The 20,705-nt window shown below is 39.4% G+C and overlaps 1 protein-coding gene across 4 annotated transcripts in view; it reads left to right on the forward strand.

Annotated features, from left to right (window-relative positions):
* Positions 1 to 20,705, forward strand: part of RPTOR (regulatory associated protein of MTOR complex 1) — a 201,921-nt gene that overhangs the window by 110,500 nt on the left and 70,716 nt on the right. For all 4 annotated transcript variants that reach the window (XM_052808234.1, XM_052808233.1, XM_052808232.1 and 1 more), the window contains 3 exons: positions 6,881 to 6,981; positions 7,932 to 8,076; positions 17,779 to 17,854. In XM_052808234.1, coding sequence (XP_052664194.1) covers positions 6,881 to 6,981; positions 7,932 to 8,076; positions 17,779 to 17,854 — 322 coding nt within the window. The remainder of the gene's footprint in view (positions 1 to 6,880; positions 6,982 to 7,931; positions 8,077 to 17,778; positions 17,855 to 20,705) is intronic.

Genomic DNA, 20,705 nt, shown 5'->3' on the forward strand with positions numbered 1-20,705 from the left:
TTATTTTCTTCTAGAAAATTCAGCAGAAGGCATTAGAGCATATTTCAGAATATAAGTGTTTTAGTAAGTATTATTAGCCACAGTATAACAGGGATGCTGTGCCACGCTACCTGTTGGTAGTATATCGCTCATTAGTACTTGAGTTGAGGAAAACCTTTGCTTTTGAAGATGTTATTCTGAAAAGTTTCGCTTCTGTAATAAATCTGGTTTTATTGAAATGGAGTATTTAATTTTACTGCCATTGTTACAGGGTATCAGTCTCTAGTGTAGGCAAAGCCTATTGTAAATACAAAGTGAAGATCATACTCGAAAGGATGGTTTTCATGGCAACACTTCTTTCATATCTTTATACAGAGAGATGACAGGATTGAACACTAGTGTACAAAGCTTTACAGTGCTCTCGAACAAATAATTTAAGAACCTCAAATGTTTTGTCTTTCTCATGTAGTTTGCCAAGGTTTCAGGAGCCCAATCACGGCACGTCTGTATCATTCATGTTGTCTTGTGACGAGGACATGTTGTCTTTGGGCACGTTAACTATGTTGATCCTATCTAAGCAGCTCTTGCCAGTTCAAGAGATTTCCATGGCATATATCCTGCCTGAATTACTGTTACACCATTTGCTGTGTGAAAAGTGAAATATACTTATGTTATTTTCTTTCCCCAAACTAAAATTATTGCGAATGTTCACAGATATACATCAGTACCAAAGCATCTTCTTTTCTGAAGTCTAAGTATGATATTGTGTTTCCCAGTGTTATATATATTATATTCCAAAAGTAGAGATAATGATGGAGCCCATCTGAGGGGAAAACCTGGCATCCTTTGAAGTAAATGCTTCCCCTGTAATTAAAGTGATTCATGGGATTTTGCTAAATTTCTGACAAGGACATTGATGGTTACACCTAGCACGAGCTCTTTAGTGACCCTGACATTTTGTAGTCCTCACTTTTCACAATAGACTGCTGTGATTTAGGCCTTTGTAAAGGCGTCTGTCAGGAAGTTGATGGAAGAAGCAATTGAGAGTCCAGAGATGTTAAATTGCAGCCAGCAGCTGAGACAGCCTGCCCTTTTTTCCTTTTCTTCCCCTTCCTCAAAAATAGTTTTTACAGATGAGGTCTGCTTTGTCCTTACTGTCAAAGGCTCTTGCTGATTGTCAAAGCATAATGTGAAAGACATCGGGAGAAGTGATACCAAGATGATAGCAATATTCCTTGTGGGCAAAAATACTGTCAGGAGCCTTGCGATGTTCTGGTTATGTAGATGCATGCCCAAATAGAAATTAAAAGGAGCTTTAGTTTATAGCCACAGGATGGATTTGAAAGTGCACACTGTACAAGCGAAATGTACTCACCCCAAAATATTTTATCTGAAAGGTGACATTAAGTAAATTTGTGTAGTGGAACTCCACAAAAATAACAAAAGTAAAGTGACCTCTACTTCTTTAAGAGAGGTATAGATGATGTTTAAAAAAAAAAAGTGTAACTGATTATTTCAAATAAATCTTTATAAGTGTGTGAAGCAACAAATAGGATATTGCTGTATGTCTCTCTTGTGACTTTCTAGTATATGCTGTTGTTGGTTATTTTAATGTGGTGCTGTGCTGCAGCTCTCCTAACTGGGATGGGAGGTTGGTACCTTTGAGTTGTAGAGCATGGAGATGGAATTTGTCTGACATATTTAAATGACGGTCGGCTGATTCACTGTCCCTATCATCAGATTGTGTTTGAATGTAATCTGAGAGTTAAGAATCATTCTTCTCGTGCCTTTGGAAGCTTAAACTTTAATTCTCAAAGATGATTAAGATCTACTTTCATTGAGTACTACTGTGTTAAAAATCCCTTCCTCGGATCACTCAGCTTGTCGTTTGAGTATTACAAACTGTGCTCCACTTTCTGGGATGAGGGTTGGAGTAGTCCCATCTAGGAACAGAAAATACGTTGTGTTTATTTTCATCTGCCGATTTATAGTGCTGACTGTTCCAACTTTAATTGATTCCTGTGTGCAGCATAGAGAACAGCACTGCTGCCAATTTCCTTCTAATGGCTGCTTTCTAGTGCCAGTTCAAAATCTGAAAGCTCTGGTAGGGTTTTGTGCAGTTATGGAAATGTATTGCCTTTCATGCTTGTGCTATTCCCCACATTCTCTCTGCCCTCGCCATTAACACCTAATGCATAGGTTTTCAAAGCGCTGAACAGCATTAATCTTCACAATGCTGGAGCTAGGTACAAAATTAGTATCTTCCTGACTATATATGAGGGCAGAAAGAAAATGAACTCACCTGACACCACATAAGATGTGAGAATGACATCCTATTAACTTCTGCTTCTTGACTGCAGTCCCCCTTTGGTAGTTGTATTTTCTATGAATTTTGCAGCCAGTCTTAGAAAGGACAGTCATATTGTGAAAAAAATACCAAATGCTTTTTAAAATCCAAAATAAAACCTATACTATACTAATGAGTAGTTATTTTAAATCTTTAAACACAAAAATAAGAAGCATACCTCGTTCCCCAAGAAAGTAGATATTCAAGTCACAAGGAGTTTCTAAGGTTGGGCTGCTAGCAGCAACTTTGGATTTCAGCCTGTCATTCCTGCTTAATACCATCAGTAAGATATGTATCAACTCACAATCTGTGTTTAATAAAAGAGAATTTAGTATGAACTTTGTGCAGAACTCTCCATCTGCTGTAAAGATTCGAACTCGATACTGTGAAACACCCTATTTCTATTTCCACTGAAAACTGGCTTGAAAGTGGCCATCAAATGGTTTAAGCTCAGCATTTGGTTTGCTAGGGTATCTCAGCAAGGATCACTTTGGTTTCTAATTAATAACATTCTGACTTATGAAATGCTGCTATTTTGCTGCAGAGGGTGTTCTGCAATGCAAATATTTATGTGAAATCCTCACAAGAGCAGTTGTGTGGCCTTGTGTTCCCTCTGCTTGCTCTGGGGGATCAGTTAACAAACAGTTTCAGAGATGTATATTTTTCCTCTGATATCAAGACAGACAGGAATTTTTTATAAGATGTTAATTTCTAGCTGTTTTAGAAACTGTATTTATACAAGTGAATATGCTTCATCTGAACCTGCATTGGAAATAATACTGCTATACATATCAGAAGAATAAGTTGCCACGGAGGAAGCGCTTGCTTCATGTAGTTTGTCTTGATACTTTTAATATTTGAAAACTTGTTACAGAAGGGAAGCTAGGGTATGTTAGGATTAAATCTGTAGGATGTCTTACCGGGTTGGGGTGCATGTTTCTGAAACTTCCCCATCCTATTTCTGATACTTTCTCAAGGGGGAAAAAAGCTGTGCTTGAGAGTGCCACGTTGTGTTTGTGTATTTGAGTGTCTGAGTATTAATAAGACAGCTAGGACTGAGTCTGTTGGTCTTGGTTGGGTTTTGAGGGTTTTTTCTCCTTTTTTTTTTCTTGTTTTTGTGAGAAGCAAATAAGCATTAGAAGGCATATTTAGGAAAGCTGATCAGTGTGGAGGCAGAAGCTGAGAGATATTGAAGAACAGTTTACAGCCACTTTTCTTTCTTTAAGTAGCGTTGCACATATGTTGATTTTGAGTCACAGTAGACTGTCTGTCATTTGATCTCTTAAATCACAGAAATCAGATTGTATGTTGGTCCTGTGGTTCCTTTGGAGCTCACATTGTATTACAGATGAACAAATACAGTATGAGATCTGCGTTCAGTTCCTGGATGAAATAAATTTGAGTGACTTTTTTCAATCTACAAAAGCAAGATCCTGATCAGCCAAGATCTTGGACCCTGGAACAGCAAAATTCCTGGTGGAACATTGCTGTTCCATCTTCACCAAATGTGCTTTGGTCAGTCCATTGTCGCTGGTGTATTGATGCTCAGAATAATAAATGTTAAGCCCAGGGGAGACCGTTAATTTGTCTCCTCTGACCTGCATAGCTCAGGCTACAGAATTTCACTAGGTTACTCCTCAGAAGAGTCAAATAACTCGTGCTCCTCTGAAGTGTGTATGCCTTGAACCTTTGAAAGATGAAGATTGAATTGCTTCCCTTTCTTTTAATGGACAAGTGCTCTTCTTTCTTTCTCCACTTGTGCAAGGTATTTGTTGGCACCAAGATTTTTCTCTCTAGCAGGTGTTTATCCACAATGTTCAAGTTGTTCCTTGGTTGTGTAGATAGAATGACCTCCTTAAATTTCTCACTGTATGACATTCATTTGCTATCTTTTTTTTTTTTTTTTTCTGCATCTTCTATATTCCGTATGTCCTGTTTTTAAGCAGTTTAAATGAATGCCAAAATGTGAATACTAGGCAAAATGTTCTAGTATCATTCTCAGTGATAGAAGGCAAAAATCACCTCTTTGTCCACTGCTCGCTCCCTTGTACAAGACAGGCTGCTGTGCTACTTGTGATAAGGATCTGTGCTCGGTTGCCTGTATGTTACCATCCCTAAATACATAGGGTTTTCCTAGGTAAACTAGTGTTTCTTTGGAGTGGGCTGGTTTTTGTTTCGGTTGGGGGGGGGTTGTTGTTTTTTTTGTTTGGTTGGGGTTTTTTTTTTTGACTAGTTGATGAGTCTTAATGCAACATGGAAATTTTACAGCAAAGAGTTCCTTTTTATTTATAGATGTCACTGTTAAAACCATAGTGAGCATACCGCTGTAAAGCTTCAGAATCCAAGATTTAAGGGACCTGATGCCAGTGATTTTTCAAAAAGAGGTTAACAGCTCAGGTTTTCTCAGAATCTTCTATTAAATGCAGGTCATCTTATAGCCAAAATATACACACATAGTCATAGAAAGGCCTTCACTGTGACAAACCAAACTGTTACTTCAGACCCATGCGACTTGTGTTTACTATAATAACCCTCTGGCTTTAAGGCAGTGCACTTAAAAACATTTATTTATTAAATGCTCATGTAACATGCAGCTGGATTGTCCCAGCAGAATTACTAATTGGCCCTCTGCTTTTGCTTTCTTTGAGGAGGGGGACGTCTGTATGAATATTTCAGCTTTTTGCATGATTCGGGTTATTTTCTCCTGTCTAAAATATAATCTTAAAAAAACAAACAAACCACCCAACCCTTTGCTCACTTTCACTGCATATCCTACATATGAGCAGGGACAAGAGTAGATCGCTATTTGGAAAGCTGCCATCCCTGATATTGATTAGTGCAACTTTTTTCTACTTTAAAATATTTAATAAAATTAGCAGTTGGACTCCTCAGCATTTTTGGTACCTTACTACACCACAAATAGACTCCTGGTATGTATTGCTGATGCGATTTTGGTATTCTTGGGGTTGAAACTATATTCCCAGTTGCAGGCCATGTAGATATGCGTATTGACCCGATGGAGGAAGACCACGAGATGCTGTGGGTCGCAGAACAGCTTGCAGCAGCAGTGACAGTGCCTGCTGTTTGCTTCCCTCGCGCCGCGCTGCCAGTCCCCTGACTCTTTAGGGGAAAGGAATTCATTCTCTTTGGGGGGGAGAACACAATAGAAAGAAAAGAATTTTGCTTTATTATTTTATACTTTAGGCATGTAGGTGCCGTCATGGCACACATGGGTAAGATTATGAAGTGACTACACACAGTGTGTGTAGACTACCACTACACTGAAACCTGGATTAAGTAAATACTTCTTTCTAGACAAGCGTCAAACCTTGCATATAGCCAGCGAAGGGTAAAGCGTGGTGCCTCAGTTTGTGCTGTGACTTTGTGATAGGAGGGCTCCAGAGCGCAGCGTTCAGCAGCATTTTGGTTTGTTCATTAGAAGGCGCTTTTCAAAGTGATCTTTTTCACTCTGGTTTTAATAATGCCTGATTTATATAAATTAGAAAGACTATGTCTCTTGCTGTTGAGTTTCTCTGGGGCAGTATGTTAAATCTTAGATTAGGTTAAGGAACTGACATGCAAGTTACCGATTTCCATGGATGCCTGTGTATTCATTGGAAAGTTCTTAATTGCAGAAAACATCTCCTGTTTGAACGAAAAGCTGCTGATTATGCTCAATAACTTTTTTTAGTAAGATACTGTATTTGCACCTGCATGCAGTAATGATGGCAGTGCAACAAATCTGTAGACAACCAAGGACTAAATTCATGAATTCAAGTTTTCAAAGAACCTACTAGGTGAAAAACTGTGTTTCTTTGTACGGAGTAGCAAACACGCCCCTTGGAAACGAGCAGCCGCACCATCTGTAGCAGGCACATGCATGTTCTGATCTTGACTTAAAAGATAGTCTAGCTGGAACGATAAGGTGAATCTTACTGGGTCGCGTTTCTTCGTGAACAGGCAGTACTTTGCAGCAACGGGGAGCTGTGACGTACGTGCATCACTGTCAGACAATTTTTAACAAAAGGACTGTTTTCTAACTGTTCTGAGACTTCTGTTTAAAAAATAGTAATTGTTTTTTTTTCTGGAATATGATCACTCAGAAGTTCTTACACAGCGACATTATGGATCGTGAACATACAGTTTGTAATACAAATTGTATTTATTATTAAATATTTCAGCAAGAAGTAAATAATGGATAAAATGAAGCAGAGTGGCAGTTTTGAAGAAAAAGGCATTTCCATCGCGTCTTGGAAATCAACATAATCTCTGTGATATCTTCCCAGATGTTTTCCTTTAGCTCAGTTATCTATAAACAATTCCTTGTTTATTATCCTTTATCTGGCAATTAATCTTGCAAGCAAATGCAAATGTAACAGACTTTGGATAAGGAAAGTTTGTCTAGCAACATTAATTCTTGGCTAAGAATTAAGGTTCTGGAAAAACTGCCTTTTGTGAGCCTTGATTGAGCCTTAGAGGTGTGCATGTGTATGTGTCTCAAAAAATATGTTTTTTTAATAGGAAACATACTTGGGTTTTTTTCCCCACTTGTAGGATTCCTGGAAGACTGAATGACAGGAGAACTCCCCTGGGAGAGCTGAATTGGATCTTCACCGCTATCACAGACACCATTGCATGGAATGTCTTGCCTAGAGGTAAGACTTGGGCAGGTGAATCAAGTTCTCATCCCAAGTGAGCATTGCTTATTCAAAGTAGAAGGATGAAGAGTGAAATAAGGAGAAGATTAAAGCCTGATACTGAAAGAACAGATCAGACTGGATCTTAAGGCTAGTTAATGTTTTTTAATTTGCTCTTTTTACCAGAAGCATTTCAGCAACCTGATCATTAGAAACCAGAAAGGTTTTTTTTTCTACTGCTAACATGATTGCTTTAGGTTTAATAATTTTCTTTCTTACTGTATTTGTAAAAAGCAATCTATTTTCTTCTGGCCTTTGTTAGTATCATAAATAAAGGGTTTTATCCTCTTTGCTGGTAAGGCAGTCTGCATTTCCCATGAGTAACTTCATCCCATTTCTGTACCCATGTTCTGCTTTGAATTTGTACTTTTGGAGCATGGGTGGCCAAATTTTTAAACACTTTTCCAACTATGCTCTTTCTAATGCTCAGTACAGCATAAATTCTTCTTTACCTCTACAGAAGATAGCACGTTTGCTATCTTTTAGGATTCATTTTGGCTTCTCATGAGCACATCAAACTGCTAGTTAACAGGTGTATAGTTCTTGATTAAATAGTACACAGAGGTCCTTTTCTCCCTCAGTAATTTCCAAAAACTTAGTCAGGCTGAGTTTAAGTGAAACACCAAAAGGAGAACCCTATCCAGAAAAGGCAAAAAAGAACCTGAGGTAGAAAGCATTTAATTCTGTTAATGTAAAATGGAGAGTAACTGCGATGCTTTAAGGGAACTCAGAAGGCAGGATTTCCTTTTAATAGTTGTCATATCACGTCACTGGTAAACTGTTGTAGATTCCTTGTTAATATTTTATTCCAGTAACATGTTTTTACGTTTTAAAGGATTTTTGCATATTACCTAAGGTACTTAAATTACAAAGATATGCATTTAGTAATTCATGCAATCTCTTGGCAGATCTTTTCCAGAAGCTCTTCAGGCAAGACCTGCTTGTGGCCAGTTTATTTCGTAACTTTCTCTTGGCAGAAAGAATTATGAGATCTTACAACTGTACCCCTGTCAGCAGCCCTCGTCTACCTCCAACATACATGCATGCGATGTGGTAAGTCACAGCCAACAGGTTACCCTCGCTGCAAAGGCTGCATGCTGATGCCTTAAGGAGATTTCAGGCACTGTAGTCATGAAAGATTGTTACTACTTAAATCTACACAGTGCTTTACTGATTAAGTCAGTGGATCAAAAATGAAACAGCATGTGGCAGCGTAATACCCATCTCCAAATCTATTTCTTGTCTGTGCATACATAATTATAACGTGTCGTGGTTTAACCCCAGCTGGCAACTAAACCAGGACATTCTCTAATACAGAAGCTTCAGTTCAGCCATGTAATCTTTCACTCCAAATAGAAAAGACATTGGGCATCTGCTACCTTTATTTTCACAAAGTAAAGCTGGTCACCTGTGATTGTGATGGGTGGGGAGAGCTGAGGGCCTGAGGGAAAAATTCTTAACTTGCGTTGTTGAAGTAGAAGAAATTTTTTTCTGCAGATTTCATCTACTGTTACTGTTGCTTTTAAGATGATTAATGGAAATGGAGGTGGCGCAGTTATCGAAAACCTCTTAAATGTGGTTTTGACTATCAAACAAATGTCCCATGAATAATAATAATAAAAATAATAATAACAGTAATAACAAAAATGCTTGCTTTCATTTTTTTTTTATTCAGTATGATTAAGAATAGAACAGTACAAAATTTGGCTAAGTACAAACTGGTATAGTCAAGCTAACGTAGTTCCTGTAGGAGAAAATGATAGCTGGGTAACTTGCTAAAAGGCTAATAAAATGACAGGTAAAGGTAGCTGAGTGGGCTTAATTTGCCTGCATTTTCAAAATCCTTTTGATAAGCTTCCTCCATAAAGTTGTGGAGGAAAATAAATGTAGAGGAGGTATGAAGTGATGACGATCAGTGTAAAACTGATAGCAGCATCAGTGAGTTCAAATTATATGGCATGGTTTCCTCTAAGAAACGGAGGCAAGCTAACAACAGAGAGCCCCAAGAGCATTTGCAGGTGCAAGCAGCCATCGAGGAGGCATTTGCTGGTAATACAAAGACGTTTTAATTATTGAAAACCATGGAGGCAATAGGGGAGACTTTGGATGGAATTATTAGCAACTGGGCAGCCTCACATTTTAAATGTACTGTGTGTACATGGCAAACAATGTTCTTCAGTGCTTTGGATTAGTAACTTTTAAGGAAAATTGTTTCAGTCATTTATAAATATGGTGAGTTGTTTTATCATTGTGTCACATGAGGGACTGGGACATTTGTAAGTGAAGAGTAGGAAAAAACACTGGAGTTCCCATGGTGTCTTTCAGATGATGTTGCCACTAGATGTGGCAGAGCTTGAGCCACAGAACTGTGTGTTTCCAGTTGCAGTAGAGTGGAACACGTTTTTGCAGAAATTTTGAAATTAAACCAGTAAATTTCTTGAGTTATTTATAGCTTGCTTATCGCCAGCATATTAAAAACCTATATTTCCAGTTCCTTGGGGGAATATAATTCATTTTTATTGCCAGTGTATTAAAAGCCTATATTTCTGGTTTCCTATGGGAGTATGACTTGACTTGGAGGTGTTGTTGCCATCCAAGTGCTGAACCACAGGAATGAAACTAGGAAGACCTGGATCCCATTCTGTATCTCTCATAGACCCGTATTGTAGCATGATGGATTCTAGAAATGCATTCTTTTCTTCGCTTGTATTGTAGTTCTCCTGGTGTAAAATGGTGCTGTAAATACCTTTGTAAAGGCCCTCAACCATACTACAGGATAATGGCATTGGTGCTGCTTTTTAGGATTTACCAGAAGAAGAAATTCCTTAAGAAGAGTCACACACAGGGCTTTTTTCCTTGTGAATCCTAGACACTAGCAAAGTAGACAGCAAGTGAGCAGAGAATCCCTTGACACACTTTATTCAGCGTCCTCCAAATAATGTGCAGTTTGAAGCAAATCTAGCAAAGGGGAAAATTCCATTTTTGTCAGAGGTGGCTCAGTTCATTATAATGAACTTTTAGTAAGGACAGATTTAGAAAGTAATTTAGGGCTTGCTTAAATATTTTCTAAAAATAATTATCTGCACTTATCTATCACCTTTCATTCAAGAATTTTCTAGTGGATCCCTGATCCGAAACCTCCAAACCCATTTTACTGTTTAGATAAACTAGGTAATGTGACTGGAGGGCAGGAGAGTTGGCCAAAGGAGTGTTGAAAAGAATGGAAACTTCAAACAATGTGATTTGGTGACCACGTTGAATCTACATCTGCATTGTTATATGGTGGATGATACAGCGAGGTTTTGCCGATTGCTGTGTTATTGAGACTTTTCACAGATTTTTTCATACCCAGCATGTCAGACAGTGTTTTGGGGAGCGAGTCCTGGCTGCTGCGTTGTCAGCAATGGTTTGATCTGCAAGCAGTGGGCAAGAACCTCCAGGGTTCTCTCCTACAGTGTTGTGAATGCGCAATGAATGCAAATAGTGGCTCTGGTGTATATTGGCCAGTGCTCCTCAAGGATCTGACTTCAGACTTTAAGGGACTTCCCTGCCCCTTGTCCTCTTCCTCCCCTCTTCTGTACTTTTTGGCCTTCATTTACTTGGGTTGTTTCAGGGCCTCATACCTTTCATTGTCATCCCGTGTGCACCGGGTGTGTGTTCCTGACTCGGGTTTTGGTTTATTGCTTGCAGCCTAAGTGGTGATGTGATGTTTTAGCTTCTCCAGTACATACATACATATATTCTCCTCTCTTCCATTATCCTCTGGATGCTCATCTGGCTTCCTGGGCTTTGCTCCTCCATGGACAAAGGTAATATAAGATTACCATGTTTCTCTGCTGTTATGGACACAAGCCGTTCTGCACATTCACAGCTGGGATAGTGACTAAAAATGGGATCTACATACAGACGTAATCCCTATCCCAGCAGAAGGCTGACTGGAGAAGCAAAATTACTGGTGTATGTTAGTACATTTTTTTTGCACCATCTTTTGCAGAAAAGGCACAAGTAAATGTCAGTGTTTCACTGAATATAGCATCGTAAGCACAATCTCTTCTGAACTTTGCATACGCTGCCTGGATGTCCCTCCTCATCGCAGCAGCAGCCGTGAATTTGCACTCGTGGTGCTCTGCACTGGCCTTGCAACTCTCTTACTGGGAACATCTCGCAGTGAGTGAGAGGGAAAAGAGCAGAAAGAGCTCATGCCTCGCTGATGCAGATGGGCTTCTGAGGTCAGAGCACGACATTCCTGCTCTCCACTTTGCTGTCTGTAGCTGGATGACAGAGCTCTGCCAGTTCTGAGAGGAAGCCAGAGAAGAGCTGAGCGAGGCTGGCGGCGTGCAGCTGGCTGTGAGTGTGCTGGAGGGGTGGGCAGACACTGCAAAATGTTCCTTACGCTTGGATTAAGCATCAGTTTACTTCATGAATAATTACGACTGCCCCTTTTCAGATGTAAAATCTGAACCGTTTGCTCTTTATCTTTTTTCTTACCTTTGTCTCTGCTTGTTTGATAATTTTCCCTAAGTTACACTCAAATGTCTCGTGGCTTGAGTATCTGGCACGGTTGTAATAGAAGCACTGAGGTTGCTGGAGATATGAACTTCTGTTCCTTTTGGTTTAGTCCTTTTGAAAACAGCTTTTTAAAATTTTGACCTATAAAATTGTTGTTCTAGTCAATTCATTTGGGAGACCACTGTTACCTCTTCTGTTAATTATCCGTTTTACCTGAACAACTGAGGAAGAGTGAAAACTTTTTTTTTTTGAGGGAAAATTTGACCCACAAGCTGTCAGTCTTTTTACTTCACCAAGAAGGGCACCATAATTAGGAATCAGGAGAGCTGATCTCTGTGACCTTGCCCTGTTTGGTAGGCTCTGACATATTACTTCATTCCTTCGTGTTGTTCTTACTTTTATTGGCTTTCTCTGTTTTACCTGCTTAGGCGTAAACCCTTCTGGGCACAGGCTGTTTGTATTTGTATGGTGCCTCGCACCATAGATTCTTGGCTGCTGCAGGCGCTACTATAATACAAGTATTAATATTAATATATATTGATTGACTGGCTGTGCTATTCAACTTTAAGAGTTGTTCCGTCTATTGTGCAGTAAGAATAGGAGGCCTTGATGCTCTGTCAGCATCTTGATCTCTGTTGTGATGGATTATGGTTTATACATTACTGCTGTTGCCAGCAAGTTATATTCACAGCCTTTGAAAAGACCTAATAATGTGTTTGGAAATATTTCCTAACGTAGGTCATATATTAAAAACGAAGTGCCTTAATTATGCCTTGGAAGAGCTATGATTTGTCCATAATAGAAATATTGCAATAGTGTGTACACCAACCATGAAATTCTAGTTGAAAGTAAGTCATAACATACTGCAAATAAAATAATCTTGGAATTCTAGCTGAAAAGAAAACCATGATATAGCAACCCAATTACAGGTAAGAGAGGAGCTGGAGTCTTTGAACACTGTGGGAGTGTTGCAGAATGGATGCAGGTCTGCTTGCCGATTTCTCAAAGAAATGAGTCTCATTTAGCTGCACAGAAAGACTTAGTATCTCGGCAAGAAGAAAGTGATTGTTTGAAAGGGTATTTGGAACTGTTTGACATTTGAAGGATTAGATTAATTCAGATTACACTGTTGATTTAACCAGATTTCTTTTTGTGTGTCTATGTGTTAGTCTTAACATCTCCAAGACCCATTAATGGACTACAAATAGTTTAATGGAGAGAAATGTAGGACAAAAATAGCAAAGTATGTGCTTTAAGTTGTGGGTAGAGCAGGGGAATGCATTGGTAGAAGAAAGAAGGATTTCATAGTTGTACCAAATATTCACAGCAATAAATATTTTTTAAAAATAGCTGTGTCTGAGCAGCTTCCCAGCTGTCTCCCCTAAAGCAGGCTTAGGGAGTTCACAGTGTCACTGTGAAGCAGGTGAATTCAGGCTGAAGTCTGAAAATTCAATCAAACAGGGTATGGTGTTGAATTGTACTTGCAGAAAAAACAAACATGAAAAATCTTGTCCAACATACTTGTTAAAGTCTGAAATATTTAGCAGTTCCAGAAACACAATTCAAAGCAAGCAGATACCCTGGTGCCTGAGCCCCAAGACTACAGAAAGCTTCAGCTGCATGACTGTCCCAGTAAGAAATACTCATTTTCACTAATATTATGTGCAGTGCTATATAATACAAACTATTCCCAGGAGAAGAGAGAATGTTAAAAGACATCAATAATATGTTATAAAAAATGTGACATGAGAATCAAAAGCATTAGGCATTGACTCAGCCCACAAAATTTGAGGTTAAGAAAATCTGCCTTCATGATCTGCCAGCTAATATAGTACATGTGGGTGAAGAAAGACTAACGTGCATCTCTGTAACCATGCTTCATTTATGCTGTTAAAGTATTACTGTGGGCTTCCATTACCGAACGTTTCATGGATCTGCACAATAAAATAGTCATTGAGCAAAGCTGGAACTCTCAGCCTGTTCTTTGGTTAAAAGTCCAAACTTTGCAGCACCTCCGGGAAACAAAATAAAGGCAGCTGGATGAGTTCACGTTAAATTATTAAAAGTTTAAACAGTCCTACTGTAATGAAACTGGTATTGGACTGAGCGGGGGAGATAGATGGAGTCTGGGGGGCATGTGAATAGGAACTTTGTGCTGAAGAGCTAAGAAAAACTGAAACTAAAATATAAAGACAAATGTATGAGTATTTCTGTCACAGGAGAAGAGGGTTGACGGAATTCGGGGGAGCTCTTTCCCTGTTTCATTTTTTTATTGTAGAATTATGGAGGAGCAATGCCTTTTCTTTTTTAATTTTCATATATTCTGAAATGCAGTGTCCTTTTGCAGGATGATGGCTTGCATCTTGTATGTTGAGTACCTTGTTGAACTGATTGATCAGTGCAGAGAGAGATGCAGGGCATTGTTAGCTTGTTTTCTTTCCAGACTGTTTCTGTTGGCATGCTGCATTGCTTTGCTTGTTTTGGATAAACAAAAGCACTTTCTTGCCTGTTTTTTAACTGAGTCAATCTTCTAACTAAGGAGAGGATTTAATATACATTTATTCTGAAATATATATGGGAAATGCATGATACTATGTTTTCCCAGTAGCTGAACCTAAGGAGTCCCCCATCCTAACATAGCTGAAAGTCTGTGGGTTTGACCCCTTTCTTTAACGAGATTGCACTACGAAAATTGCCAGGTCCCGAACAAGCATAAGAGTAAGTATAGCTGTGCTGTGTGGTTGATTGCATAAAAAAAGCTTTTGAACTTGTGGTTTGAGGGCTGGTGGTCCAGCTGATGAGTAACTTGAGCTTCACCTCCTGTGGTGCCTCTTCCCAGGTTCTCTCTAGTTACTGCCTCATACACGTTGGGTTTAGATCACATAGAAACGGCCACTTCCTGATAGGTGGTGTATGATGGAAATCCTTTGGACTTGGTCAAATCAGTCGCGGCGTGGGATTGCTTGTTTTTATTGCCCTTTTGGGGAAGACATAACAGGAATGTGTATAAAACCTTACGTTAAGCATATGATAGGTTCTAACTTAACTGGGATGTACAAAGGGGAGGCGTCCTCACTTCTTATGGAAGTGCTTTATCAATTTGTTGTACATACAGAGCGATTAGGACAACATAGTATAAAAAAAACTCATAAAGACATTCTTTAGTAGCGTAATGTAGTGAAGTCGAAACACTGCGATATTTTGGTAGGTTATTGTCCAGTGGATACATCATAGTGTCGTCTTGTCACGGTGGCGGGTTTGGGGTTATTTGAAGAGTGCAGTAAGGAGGGAGGAAAGAACAATGCTGAGGTATTACCAAGCTCTTTTTGTAGCTAATGTAGTGAAAACAAATCTTCCAAAGCGCTTTGCAAACAGCAATCTCTGCAAAGAAGGAAGAGAAGTAGTGATCTCTTGGGTTGGCCTTTATAAATCACTTCTAGGATGCAACACCACCTATCCTTGTTCCACTGCTGCTCCCTAATTTATCTTCTGTTTGTGTGCTAAAGTGTAATATTAGTTCAGCGAGCATATCTACAATTTGCCCACCTTCCTAGTTCCCTTTGGCATATTAAAACAGTCAATCACTGCTCTTCCTCCCCACCACCAACAGCCGTTATTTTCAGCATGACTATAACAAGTATTTTCCCCCTTCTGTTTCTCTTCACGTACTTGATGGCGTTAGTCCTTTACCATTCATTTGTGGCAGGGTTTGAATCTTTTAATTGTTGTAATGCCTGTTTAATGCCATTGTCTATTTTGTCAACACACCGAGTTAGCTATGTGGCAACTCGTGTCCAGCTTGAAGTCTCGCAAGTAACGTGTAGCTGTTCTAGTAGTTGGAAATAGCAAAGTTTTACTTCAAGCAAAACTGCTGTTTGCTCACATGTCTCATTGGGTGGGGAGGTTTCCTGCAGAAATAGAGCAGAAGCGGTGTGTTGGGCTAGTCTGGAAAGGCTGGAGAATAATCATTTTAAGTATTTGAATTGATTAGAGTCTCTTACACAGTTGATGTTAATCACCAGCTCTCTAGATTGTGATGAGCAGTAATGTTAAGACTTTATGTTGGTGGTTACTCTTTTGAAAGATTGAGTAATGTTGGCTGTGTGGCTACACTGATTTTTAATGGCCTGTTTTTAGAAGCGTAAAAAGAGATTTTGTTTTAATCTACTAAAATCTCTTTTTAAATTTTTGTTTGTTCTTTCTGATAGCACTTAAAACCTTTGAGATGTGACCTTGCAGGGCTGCTTTGGACATTTTCGTAGCAGTATTAGTGCTTCTTACCTAAAATGACTTTGAGGAGCTCAGCATCTTAGCTCTGTGTCTCTGCAGTATAATGACCTATGCAGAATCCTTTTGTAGGCAGCCAAAATAAGACTAGTTGTCTCTGATCTCTAAACCATTTTTCTGCTGCGCAGCAAAACTTATCTCAAAGGCAATATGTATTGACATTTTCTAATGTTTGAGAGAATTTCTTTAGGTGGTATTGCCCATTCCCCCAAGAAACCTGAAAGTCGGAAACATTCATTCTTTGCTTGAAGTAAAATTATCTTTGTATTTGCACTAATTGACTTTGCCTTAGCCTCAACCAGGAATAAATATCTCTCTCATCAGCTCTGTGTAAACATTTTATCTCCAGCATGGGTCTTTATTGAGCATGTGGGAAGCATTTGTTGCCTGTGCTTTGATTATCTCTTGATTACCTCTTAATTATATTGGCAGCATATTGTCAAGTGAAGGTGAATGCTGTGAAGCAGAGGGACAAGGTCTGGGGCAACTAAAACAAGCTGCATCTCTCAAATCCATAGAAAAAATGCAGGAACCTTATAGTTTATTTTTCTATCTAATTGGAGAGGTTGTTTTCAGTTGAGAACAGCTGCCAGTTAGGCTAATGGGATAGATTTCACTCGGCAGTTGTTCTAATGGAAGGCTTTGTTTGACTCAAAACAGGGTGATTTAAGAACTTATTAGAGCAGGTAACTAAAATACACTGTATTGATTATCGCCTATAGCCTTATGTCTGCAAATGTTCCTAGGGGAAGAAAAATTGCTTAGCCTATTGATGTTAACACATGATGGCCACAAGCCATGGAAGAGCAAATGTGTCTGGAGAGTAAATTAGTTTCTTTTGTGTAAGAAACCCAGTGGGTGGTGGTTTAACTCACTAGCCTTTCGGAGCACGTGTGTTAAAATGAAAAGTGCATGGAATGTCTGTGGATAGAGCAGGGATAATCATTCCTGGGGTAAAAAGTAACTCTCTCACTTTTTTAGAGGTGTTTTAGGAACTTTGGAGACCACACGCATTTATTTTAGTTTGGTCCTCTTTTTGTTTGTGAGCATTTTGAAGCAGACTTTTAACATATTTCATTTGCACTGAATCAGCCACAAGTTTCCTTGGCCACTGTATGTAATTTAAGTGCTGTTATAACACTAACACTAAAATATTGTAAGTCACAATACTTTAGCCATTAAATAATACAGTAGGTAAGCGTAAAAACTGAAATCCTTAAATATTTTCTCTTCTTCTAGTTTAGTGTACATCCCTCCATCCTTAGGGTGAGTCATGGAGAGCCAATCTTTGTAAACAAGGTTGCCACGCAAAACCCAACTCAGAGTTAGATTAATGGAGACCGAGTTACTTTTCTCAGCACTATGTACAGTGATACGGTATCTGTGTCGAGAATGCGGAAAAGGAGAATTAGTGTAGTGGTGTAGATGTGTCCATGTATTGTGAGTTGGAGGGCTTGTCGACAGGAATGCATCTTCCTGAGGCGTTCTGATGTGACTTGAATCAGAGCAAGCGAGGGTTTGGATGCATATAGAGGTGTGCGTTGAAGGATTATAGGTTGGAGCTAATCCAGGATTGAGTTCATTTTTCTACTTAAAAAAAAAAAGTCATCCATTTTTGCATGAGGACAGGTATATAATAAGACTTCAGTTCACTGTGGCTTCTTTCTATGTTATAGAGAGGAGCAGTTTCTGTGAACTTCAGCTAGGGATCTTTTTACCTTGCTCTCATTTTGTTGGTCAGCCTGATATGACGCTGGACTAGACCTTCTCACTGTTTTTCCTGAATAGTTCTCATATGTTTTACTTGTTTTTTTAAAAAAAGTGAATATTAAGCATTTCTAAGCCAGTCAGACAACACTGCTTTGTCCAGGTACTTGTATGATCAGAATTCAAATTTACCTAGATATTACTTATGGATAACTTGTAATGGCTTATCTTTCCTTTCACCTTTTTCTCTAGGCAAGCGTGGGACCTTGCAGTTGATATTTGCCTTTCCCAGTTACCTACAATTATAGAGGAAGGAACTGCTTTTAGGGTAAGTTGGATAATATCTTGAAGTGTTGTGTGCCCAGTTTAACCCATTATTTGAAACCTCAGTTCAGCGCATCACTTTTGCTTGTTGAGTCTTGAATTGTTGCAGTTTAAGGGTTTATATTTTTGGAAAATTGTAAATGTCTACTCACCTCACTTAGAGGAACAGATAGAAAAGCAACTTTAAGTTCTTCACTGTTGTACAAGATGTCTGATTCAGCCTGTATCTGTTGGTAAGGAGGAAACTCCTACCAGTAGAAATGATGCCTGAGACCTGACTCCTAAAATTTCAGAGCCCTGAGTCTTGACTAACAGTGCTGTTAGGAAAAAAATCCCAACGTGCCAGCATAATTTTTTTAAATGAAAAACTTTAATGCAAAAATTGTCTCTTAGTAGAGTTATTTTCAAATAAACATAAAATAGAGCTTGAGGCTATGTCCAAAGAGTTTTCTTAAGCGTAGTATCATTAACATGAGTCACTGGGGTTTTTTCTACTTTAGTTAATCTCAGAGAGCAGAAAAGTAAAATTTTTAATATTATATTTGGCTTAAATTCATCTAGTCAGACTGGATTTTTCTCAATATTCCTTTTGACGTTCATGAATGAAAACCTTTAAATAATAATTACTGGACAACCTCAGATACCAATTCTGCCGTGATGTTCTCTCTAATTTTACAGTAACATTCTTCCATTTTATTTATGTTGCCAAGCTCCTGAAAGGTTTTCTGGCTGCGATTGCAGGTTGTCTCCAAAGACCAAAGTACAGGAGGAGAGCTGTGGACTTCTGCGAGGGTGGGGGTTGGCAAAGATGCCCTGAGGCTTTTATCCTCCCACCACTTTCTTTCCCCACTGTATGTGCTGTATTTTAAAATTTAAACAAATATGATTTTTCTTCTAGCTTATGTTCATTTTTATTTTGGGTCTTTAACAATGTCAGTGGGTGCTTTTATATTAGTCTTAGACCTCATCTAGGCACTCACTGTCAAGTGAGTTGAAATTTAGCAAATTTCTGTGTGTTTCAGGGATGAGAGGTGGCACATACTTGCTAGAGATTAAACAAGAGATCAGCAAATAAGAGTGGTCATTCTCAACTAGTGATATTGATTCAAGATAGGGTGGAAGCAATTTGCAAGCAGATTTTCAAGCCTGACAAATGTAATTTCTTGTGTATGTTGGCTAGAACTTGAGGTAGCTAGAGCTATCAATGTGTAGTCACAGCTGGGAGCCCGAATGCTGCGAATTTCCAAGCTAGCCCGGGCACTAGATGTAAAGGCAGGCTCAAGTCCTCTTCTGAGCTATTCCTTACGCTTTCATTTAAAATCCAGCGTGATTAATGCTGTGTAGGTTTGTGCCTGCTCTGTAGAGAGGGGATGGATATTAACCTGTTGAACATCTCTCTCTGAGACACCTACAGGAATATGAAACTTGGCTGTTAGTTTGGGAGGGAGTGGAAGGGGCTTAGCTCTACGCTGTGACAAATGCTTGGAGCAGACAGACAGTTGCTGATCTATTCCTTGTGTTCTAATCAACGTTTTGCCCTCAAACCCCTTGATTTATGCCCGGCAAGAACTGTTGTGTATCAGAGGAGGTTAGCTGCTGCTGGCCAGCAGTAATCCCGGGAGAAATTGTTGTTCAATGCAAGGCAGGGGGAAGGAGCGTTGTGTTACTGAGGTTAGTCAGCCTGTTTCATAACTAGGCTGGCAGAAGCAGCAATCAGTGTCTGGGATGTCAAATGCCCGGGTGAGTCACAGGATTACCTGCTGCCATCCATTCGCCGGCCGCGTTGGCTGCTGTGGGTTTAGAGTCCAGTCTGGCCCTGGATAAAGCAATTGATAATCTCTTCAGGGCTGTTTTGTTTCAGCAGCACATTATAAAACCACGTGTGTCTGACTTCTGCTTATTCTCTAGGTGTTCTTTCCTAGCCAGACCTGGAAAATATGATAACGTGATGGAGAAGGGCCTGCGGGCTCACAGCGCTTGTACGGGGGGGATGGCGGGGGAGCGATTGGGCTTCTGGCAGGTTTGGGTTGGTTTACTCTCCCTCCTCCCATCTCTTCCCTGCCTCCTTCCCCCTTGATTTCTGTTTTTCTGTGGATTTCTAACTGGAAGCTGCTGTGAGATTTGGTCGGTACTTTCTCATACCTAGCTTGTACCACGTACTCGGTGTGACAGATGGCAAAAGGAATGTTTCTCAAAGTGCTGCTGCGCTGGCAGGGGATGCTGATGTGCCCAAGGACTGTCTGAGTGTGCGCTGCAGAGTAGAGTGCTTTGGGGAATGAGTGTCAGATCATTGGCCAGTCACCACCGGTGTTAGGAGACGAGAGCTGCTCTGCACTTTTGAGCAGGCTCCAGGGCCTTAAAATGTGCTGCAGAATGTCAGATCTCACCAAGTAAACTTCCTATTTCATCAGCCAGTGTGGTGCACCCCCAATCAATCACATCTTGTTAGAGTAAGACCATAGTTATGTCATATGTTTTTCAAAGTATGCAGTATTTTCTCTACTTGTATTTGCTGTCCCCTAAACCAGATTCCTTTATGTCTAGAGATCCTACGAGCTAGTATCCTTTATATTTACTGGATGCCATTCAGATGCATTTTGTAAAATAACATATGATTGTACTGTCTTAAGCACCAAGTACCAAAGTACAACTGATAGATATTAGCTGGTGGGAGTTCATCCCACCCCTTGTATCTTTAGTAGGGCACTAGTGTAAAGTCTATTAAATACTGTAGCATTCCACATGTTATTTTTGTGCTCATTTACCCACGCTACCAGGATATCTCTAATTAAATTAGCGGATTCAAGATCTTAAGTAAATTTTCTGATTTTTGTTTGCCTGTATGAAGTCCTTTT

This window comes from Harpia harpyja, chromosome 14 (genome assembly GCF_026419915.1).
Source record: "Harpia harpyja isolate bHarHar1 chromosome 14, bHarHar1 primary haplotype, whole genome shotgun sequence".
NCBI classification, from domain to species: domain Eukaryota; kingdom Metazoa; phylum Chordata; class Aves; order Accipitriformes; family Accipitridae; genus Harpia; species Harpia harpyja.